The sequence below is a fragment of the Mustela nigripes genome, chromosome 11 (assembly GCF_022355385.1).
Source record: "Mustela nigripes isolate SB6536 chromosome 11, MUSNIG.SB6536, whole genome shotgun sequence".
Taxonomy (NCBI): domain Eukaryota; kingdom Metazoa; phylum Chordata; class Mammalia; order Carnivora; family Mustelidae; genus Mustela; species Mustela nigripes.
Window position 1 is genome coordinate 32108744 of NC_081567.1, and position 8574 is coordinate 32117317.

Consider the following 8574-nt stretch of genomic DNA (forward strand, 5'->3'; position numbering starts at 1 on the left):
CTGGGATCATGACCTGAGCTGAAGGCAGCTGCTTAACCAACTGAGCCACCCAGGCGCCTGTCTTATTGGTTCTTGACGGGATTGTGCTCGCTCTGCCCCCCGGCTCCCATCTCATCCACCCTGGCACAATACGGTTTTTTGAGATGGCAGTTTCTAGAGCAGCTTTGTCTCTGTGACAGCTTGCCATCGGCAAGTAAACCTGTGGACCTCACCATTAAAAGTGAGAGACCGTTGGGGCGCCCGGGTGGCTCAGGCGGTTAGGTGTCTGTTTCTTGATCTCAGCTCAGGTCTTAATCTCAGGGTTGTGGTTTCAGGCTAAAGGGATTTTTTTTCCTTTAAAAAATACCTTTTTTTTTTTTTTTTTAAGATTTTATTTATTTGACAGAGAGAGAGAAATCACAAATAGGCAGGCAGAGAGAGGAGGAAGCAGGCTCCCCGCGGAGCAGAGAGCCCAACATGGGGCTCGATCCCAGGACCCTGGGATCATGCCCTGAGCTGAAGGCAGAGGCTTTAACCACTGAGCCGCCCAGGTGCCCCTAAAAAATACTTTTTTAACAGCTAATTTCACCGATGCACTGCTGGGTATATACCGGGGAGTGGTTTATTCTCAGCAGGTAGTGGATTTTTAGGCCATGAAAATTCAAGCTGTTTATATCACAGTTTTTTATTGAGAACATTAGGTAAATAGTTAGTGGTAAAGCTTATAAGCTCATTCAGTTCACTCCCCAACACAAGCCGCCTTTTCTGACTTCGGGTCCCTTTCTTCCTCCCAGGTTGCAAAGACAGTGGCCCAGAGGCTCAACACCGACCCCATGTTGCTCCAGTTTTTCAAGTCTCAAGGGTAAGGCGGGCCCCATCGCCTCACATCAGGGTCTGTACTGCCTGCTCTCCAGAGTTGATCCGGACATCGTGGAACTAATCCCACGAGTGGGGTGGCCGTGGCACCTGACATGCCCCTACTTAGTTTCCGATAGAGAGTGGTCACCTCACACATCCTGACCGCCCTGCTTCCTGACGTCCGAGGCATGGGCGGCCTCACCCAGAGCCCGACGGACTTTTTAGATACGTGACCCCCCGCGTCTCCCGCGCATCCAGCCAGGTCCACCCCACCTAGGCTCGCGCGCACCGTATCCCCATGCCGAGAGCACAGGTGGGGCCACAGGGGCCCTCAGGGCTCTGGAAACAGGAGTGTGTAGGGAAGCCTTGTGCTGGGCCTACATTTTGGCTCTGGGCGTAAGGGCAGTGGTTTGTTTTATGCTCACGGATATTTTAGGTAAACAAGTCATTTGTTTTTATGCTTTTTTCTTGTGCAGTTATAGGGACGGCCCGGGTAACCCTCTTAGACATAATTATGAAGGGACTTTAAGAGATCTCCTACAGTTCTTCAAGCCTAGACAACCCAAGAAGCTTTACTATCAGCAGGTATGAGTCTGAATTCACGTAACCGTGGATGGTCAGGACAGGCTTGGGTTTTGTGGAGACATATCTGACGGTCTCTCTTTTCTCAACAGCTTAAGATGAAAATCACAGACTTTGAAAACAGACGAAGTTTTAAGTGTATTTGGTTAAATAGCCAGTTTAGGGAAGAGGTACGTGCTTTTTAATGATAAGAATTTTTATTTATTTTTATTTTCATTGGTGTGTGTTCAGTGTTTGTCTGTCTAGCCCTTGAAAACTAAAACAACGAAAGAAGGGTGCTAGTGGCCCTCCGCCCCCTCCTGCCACCACCACTGCTTCTCAAACCGTTTCTGCCTCTGCCCAGCCCCCTGGGCAACAGCAGGGGGCCTGAGAGCAGGGTTGGGGGTGGGGGAGTGGAGGATGCGGACCCCCGCTGTTAACCGAGGGCGCGCCCTACCCCCATGAGGTGGTGGCTCAAGGAGGTCTGTCCCTGCTCGGAACCAAGCACTTCACCTTTGTAGCTCGGCCACTTTCGAATGACCGTGCACGCCATGTGCCATAAACATGCTCACCTGGGTGGATCTGATAGGCTGACATCCTCCAGTCCAACTCTGGTCATTGTCGAGGCCGACACTCTCTCTCGATGTCCCTTTGCTCAGAGAGCAGACTAGGAGATGGCCTTCTGTGTGGGGAGTTTCCTGAGAAGCTGTTCTGTGAATGGCCACCTTTTGGCATCAACGGGGCATTTCTTAAACTCCCCTGGGGTGGGGCCGGGGGACAGAGTGCACGCATCGGGGCGTTCAGGGTGGGGGTGTCCTGATGTCGTGGGGGTCTTGGGGACAAGTGAACATCTCGTGCAGTGTTTCCCCTCTTCCCAGCAACGTGGGTGTGTGTGAGCAGAGACCCCCTTATGTTTTCTTTCATCTTGCCCTTTCCTAGGAAATAACACTATATCCCGATAAGCACGGGTGTGTCCGGGACCTGCTGGAAGAATGTAAAAAGGCTGTTGAGCTCGGGGAGAAGGCGTCAGGGAAACTTAGGCAAGTATTTCCTGAAGTCGGAGGCGTCCCCGGGGAGGTGCTGGCCCCGGGCCCCGCGGGCGTGTTACTGGACGCGCGCACAGGGGCAAACCGGCTCTCGGCCTGGCTTTTGTGGCAGTGTATAAATATTTCATAGTTGAGCCATATTTTTTTCCTTCCTTCCCTGTCTCCTGATCGTTACTAAGATGTAGTAAAGATGAGATTCGGGTAGAAAAGTCAACGCCTGGGGTGTTGGGGTGGCCCAGTCAGTAAAGCGTCTGCCTTCAGCTCGGGTCCTGGGAGCGAGCCCCGTGTCGGGCTCCCTGCTTCTCCCTCTTCCTCTGCCTGCCGCCTTGCCTTCTTGTGCTTTCTATCTCCCTGTCAGAGAAATAAATAAAACCTTAAAAAAAAAAAAGTCAACACAGTGGAGAGAGGATTAAAGTGAGTATCAGCAGAAACTGGGCAGAGCTGCTCTCAGTTGTGTTTGAGAAAACCAGGCGCTTCTGACCCGTGAAGCTGATTCTCCGCCTGGAGACAGAAGCCCGGACTCGGCGGGCAGGGTTCATGTCAGAGTCGGGCCCGCTCGTCCTGGTGCCCTGACGTCTGCTCCCAGGACAAAACAGGCCTTGGGGCTGTTCGGTTCCTGGAACGTTTGCTCCGTGATATTAAGAAAAGAATGAGATCTTTATCCTCTAATGAGTGCAGGAGCAAAACACTCCCAAGTCATGCCAGTTGGGAACCATCGTGGGCACAGGGCACGCGGTTCCTGGACGCTCGGTTTCAGCTCCATCCCTCCGCCCGCAGGGGGCCGCGTTGCCTCGGACGCGGGGGCCGCCGACTGGGGTTGTCCGGGGTTGTGCGTGTGCTCCCCGACGATGCCCACTTTGCACCTTTCAGCTCTCTGAAGAGGAGGAAAATAAGCAGCTGTCGATAGCTATTTGATAAAGAATTTCTTCTTAGGAAGCTACTCATCAGTCCTTTTTCTCACACAAATTGATGTAGTCCACACCCCCCTTGTTCTGTGCAGGCTGCTAGAGATTGTAAGCTACAAGATTATCGGTGTGCACCAAGAAGACGAGCTGTTAGAGTGTTTATCCCCGGCGACGAGTAGAACGTTTCGAATCGAGGTAACCGGCCCTCCCTGTGGGGGCCCTGGCCAGAGCGACGGCCACCCGCCTCCCTCCGCCAACGGCACTGACTTGCGGGTGCGGTCCCAGTGCCATGCGTGGTACCAGTAGAGGCTGTTGCTTGCAGCTGCTTTGCTCTTACACATTTTGAGAAGTTAATGTTTCATTGTGACGGAAGTTACATAATGTAGAAAATGTAGAATTCTCCTCTGGAAGTGCTTCAGGCGTGTGCAGCTGAGCGGCCCTCCCGGCCGTGTGTCACAGCGCATGTCGGTCCCCTTCCCCTACAGCTCCCCGCCTGCCCTCCCCTGCTCCTGGCACCGTGTCTCTGACTGCCAGCGGTCCCCGTATATGTAGGGTCGCAGACGGCTTGTGCTCAGGAGTGAATACGGGCCACAGGCACATCTGGCCAGAAGCTGAGGCTCCGTGTTGACGGAGGAGTGGCTGGGATTTCCAGTGACGTCATTTGGTCTCCCCAGACCCAGAGTTTCCTTAAAAAAATGCAGATGCCGGTTGCCTGGGTGGCTCAGTGGGTTAAGCCTCTGCCTTCGGCTCAGGTCATGATCCCAGGGTCCTGGGATCGAGCCCCGCATCGGGCTCTCTGCTCAGTGGGGAACCTGCTTCCCCCCCGGCCCCCTCCGGCTGCCTCTCTGCCTACTTGTCAGATAAATAAATAAAATCTTTAAAAAAAAAAATGCAGATGCCTTCCACCTCTGAGGTCTCATCCTCACAAGACCCGGACGTGGTGCTGGGCCAAGATAAGCCTCAGCTGTGTTGTTGGAGCAGCGAGTCGGAAGCGAACGCGGCCTTGGTGTGTGTGGACCGCGTTGCTCAGCTGCGTGTCTGCTCTGGGTCCGCAGGAAATCCCTCTGGACCAGGTGGACATAGACACGGAGAACGAGATGCTTGTCACCGTGGCGCACTTCCACAAGGAAGTGTTCGGGACGTTCGGGGTTCCGTTTCTGCTGAGGATACACCAGGTGAGGGCCGGGCTGCGAGGTCGAGGACCCACCGCCCCCGGTGCTGCGGGCTTCGTGCTGCCGCCCCTGCCCGCTGGGCTGATGCGGAGCTCTGCTGGCGTCCATGCGGGCCGCACGCAGGTGAGTGTGCACACGTGTCCTTCACCGTCCGCAGGGCGAGCACTTCAGAGAAGTCATGAAGCGGATTCAGAGTCTGCTGGACATCCAGGAAAAGGAGTTCGAGAAGGTACGCGCCTTGGGCACTTGGGAGCGATGTACGGGCCGCACTCAGAAATCTTGGCTCAGGAAGCAGCTGGGACTTGGGCCAGAGGTGAGCGTTTGCTTGTGACCGGAGTTCACGGAGGAGGGCCCTTCTGTCTTTCAGTTTAAATTTGCCATTGTGATGATGGGCCGACACCAGTACATCAACGAGGATGAGTATGAAGTGAACTTGAAAGACTTTGAGCCTCAGCCTGGTAAGCGCCCTTCCACGGGCCGAGCAGCAGGCGGCCCACCGCGGGTCCCGGTAGCGTCTGTGCATGTGAAGCAGGGAGGAGCGGTGCGTGGCCACGGTCCCGTTGTCGTGGCTCCCTGGCAGGGCGCACTGGGAAGCCACTGGCCCGCTCCGTGAGGGTGGGTGGTGCTTGGCTGCGAGTCCCAGCTTCCCCGGGAGCCGCCCTGAGGGCCGCTGGCCCTGCCGCTCCTGGGCCTGCTCTCCGTCCGTCTCAGCCGTGTCTCTCTCTCCACCAGGTAACATGTCTCACCCTCGGCCTTGGCTAGGGCTCGACCACTTCAACAAAGCCCCAAAGAGGAGTCGCTACACTTACCTGGAAAAGGCCATTAAAATCCATAACTGACTTCCTTACCCAGTGTGTGCAAGGCGAGGGGCCGTGCGTGGGTGTGTGCCCCTTTTTAACAGCCTAGAACTTTGGTCCACGTGCACTCTGTCCGAAGTCTTCAGCAAGAGGGTTTGCTGCTGATGTTAATTTTATTTTGTTGAGGCTGTTCAGTTTGGCTTCTCTGTATCTATTGACTGCCCTTTTTGAGCAAAATGAAGGTGTTTTTATAAAGCTTGGATGCCAATGAGAGTTATTTTACGGTAACCACAGTGCAAGGCGACCGCCAGCATAATGGGGGTGGGGGGAAGGGGTGAGGGCCGCGAGGCTCTGGCGAGAGGCCTCTGGTGTGTTCCCAGCGGGCGGAGGCCGCCCGGCTGCCTTCCTGGGGTCACGGTCCCTGCCGCTGGGCTCGCGTGGAGGCTCATCTGCCGTGTTTCCCTCCGTTCTACTTGCCATGACCTTCTGTGCATCTGTAAAGGCAAAACAGAGAAACTCACAACCTAATAAATAGTGCTCTTTCCTTCACTGCGTGTGCTGTCCCCCTTCCTCGGTCCTCCTCCCGCTGCCTGGGTCTCAGTAAACGTGTCTCAGCCGCCAGCCACCACCATTCCGCAGCCGCGCACACCGTGGAGGCGCCGGACACAGATGCGGGCCTGGCGGGTGGTCCCGGGTCTTTCTGTTCACTTGGAAACACCGGTCAGACGGAGGTGTGCTCTGCGGCCCCTCGGCAGGCCTAGCGAGCTCACCGTCCCTGCAAGCAGTGCAGCGGGTGTCCGTAGAAGTTCCTCGAAGCGGAACAGACGGAACGAGACAAGGAGGGTCTTCTAGCAAAGAGGGGGCATGCTCACTAGTGGTCAGTAAGCTGTCGACTTTGTAAAAAAGTTAAAAGAAAAAAAAAAGAGAGAAATGAAATTGTATATTTAATGAATGAACATGTACAATTTGCCACTGGGAGGAGGTGACTTTGTTGGGTGCATTTAAGTGACTTTCACTGATGTTGATACTCATTGTGTGTAGTTTTATTTCAGTCCCAGGCTTGTTTCCTTTTATTTTGGAGCTAATGCCGGCTGCGTGTCTAGTTTTGAGTGCAGTAAAATAGAATCAGCAGATCACACTCATTTTTCATCCTTTTCCAGGAGTTTTGTTTGTTTCTGTAGCAGCAATGTACACCAACTCTTCCTGTATATTGCCTTTTTGCTGGAAAATGTTGTATGTTGAATAAAATTTTCTATAAAACCTACAATCCGCTGAGTGGCGTGGAGGTTGAGGGAGGTCTCTGTTCCCCCTGCTGGTCGTGTTGCTGACGGATGGTCCTGGTCTCCTGGGGGTTTTGGACTTTGCCTTCCATTTGAGGCGAAAGTGGACCGTTTAAGTTCAAGTAAGAGGAGGTTTTCCGGGAGGAACCCGGGCACACAGGAGGCGGCTAGAAATAGTACCGGAACGGTGGGAAGTGATGCCCAGACCCGTCCGCGCAGGTTCCTGGGCTCTGCGCTGGTCTTGGATTCAAAATGACTTTGGTTTCCAGGTTTCCACAGCCTCGTGTGTGCCTTTGCTCCCCAGGAGCTGTCTCCCGAGGCGCGCAGGTGGCACGTTGCAGGGGCGTCCCGTGCGCGCCCCGAACCCTCCTGCCGTAGGAGGGGTGTGGCCAGGCCAGCGAGGCCTTTGTCTGTATATGACTTTGAGCATCATTACGTGGTCGATCTTCTGTTTTCGCTTTGGCCGTGGCTCGGTTCTGGTCGGGGAGCTGGCAAGTGTGGTCCCCAAAGCTGTTAAGTGACTGTTCTTATGAAGAGCTGGCAGTGTGGACGTGTTCTGCGTTTACTTGTCCGTTCCCTCCCGGCTGGGGGCTTGAGCGTCCGAGTTGATAAAACGTTCTTCGGGGCACGGGGTGGAGCTGCCTTCAGCTCATTCTAAACCCTGAGGACGTTCCTGCCTGTTGGCCGTCCGACTCCCCAGACAGATGCGTCCCTTGGGAACGTGATGGCACGTGAGTGTGACCTGCACGTGGGCACCGTGGGCAGAGAGAAGCGGCCTCGCTTTACCGCGAGGAGGTGCCGGTCTTGCCTTTGCCTTCCCTGAGGGTTCCCTGCAGGGAGGAAGCGCCGTCCCACGGGGGCTGCGGGGGCGTCTTTCGACTGCGTTGCTGGCCTTGCTCGGAGCGCCAAGGCCCGGTCTCGGGACACGGGACAGCGGACTCTCAGGACTGTGTCTTCCCAGGCGGGCCTCGGCCAAGGCTTTCCTGCCGCGCGTCCCTGTTGGCTTTGAGGCGCGGTGGAGGTGCGTGCGTGGTGTCGGGGACGGACACCTGTGCGGAAGGCGCCCTGCGGCACAGACGCTGGCGCTGGGGGCCCGAGCGGAGCTCCCCAGTGTCTCGGCTCGGCTCAGCGCTGCTGCCCGAGTCTGGGAGCGGCCACCCCGTCCTATGAAGCCTGGGTTCCAGCAGAACTCGATAAAACTGGGCGAGGGTGCTCAGAGCCCCCCGACCCCGCCGTGGAGGGGCCGGGAGCCGGGGTGCCGTGTGGTGGCCGGAGCGGTCGGTCAGTGGTCGGCCTGTGCGGGAGCGGCTGTCCGAGATCGCCCTTGGCACCAGGCCTTGCCCCTGACGGACACCACGGGGCCGTGTCTGACGTCGTGTGAGAGCCTTGTGCCCCCCGTGGAGTCCAGTCGGGGGCCCGCAGTCTCCCTGCATCTTGCTGTGTCTGCAGGGCCCGGGGCCTCAGCCACAGCCACTGTGCCTGCCGAGCCCCGGACGTGCCGCCCAAGGGGCTGAAGGTGGGTTTTTAATTTAACTTCAATTGCTGCAAGTCGTTAATGAGCTCTACTGTGTTGGAAAAGCCATTCACTTTATTTTTTAAGATTTTATTTATTTGACAGAACATAAGCAGGGGGAGAAGGAGAAGCAGGGATCCCCAATGGGCTCCATTTCAGGAGCTTGGGATCATGACCTGAGCCCAAAGCAGATGCTAAGCTGAGCCACCCAGGCGCCGCTGGAAAAGGCTGTGCTAGCCCAATTTTCCCCATGTTATGGGTTGTTCCAGCAGTTGGTTCACTTGGAGCCTCTATTTAAAACCTGAAACAGGGGCACCTGGGTGGCTCAGTGGGTTGGAGCCTCTGCCTTCAGCTCAGGTTATCATCCAGTGTCCTGGGATCGAGCCCCGCATCAGGCTCTCTGCTCAGCCGGGAGTCTGCTTCCCCCCACCCTCTCTGCCTGCCTCTCTGCCTACTTGTGATC

At 55.9% G+C, this 8574-nt stretch overlaps 1 protein-coding gene across 2 annotated transcripts in view; it reads left to right on the plus strand.

Annotated features, from left to right (window-relative positions):
- Positions 1-5867, plus strand: part of USP7 (ubiquitin specific peptidase 7) — a 63262-nt gene extending 57395 nt beyond the window's left edge. For both annotated transcript variants that reach the window (XM_059415338.1, XM_059415339.1), the window contains 9 exons: positions 774-841; positions 1314-1422; positions 1512-1589; positions 2338-2438; positions 3445-3544; positions 4405-4524; positions 4679-4750; positions 4889-4979; positions 5254-5867. In XM_059415338.1, the coding sequence (XP_059271321.1) occupies positions 774-841; positions 1314-1422; positions 1512-1589; positions 2338-2438; positions 3445-3544; positions 4405-4524; positions 4679-4750; positions 4889-4979; positions 5254-5360 (846 nt within the window). In that variant the 3' untranslated portion in view covers positions 5361-5867. The remainder of the gene's footprint in view (positions 1-773; positions 842-1313; positions 1423-1511; positions 1590-2337; positions 2439-3444; positions 3545-4404; positions 4525-4678; positions 4751-4888; positions 4980-5253) is intronic.
- Positions 5868-8574: the final 2707 nt, after the last annotated feature.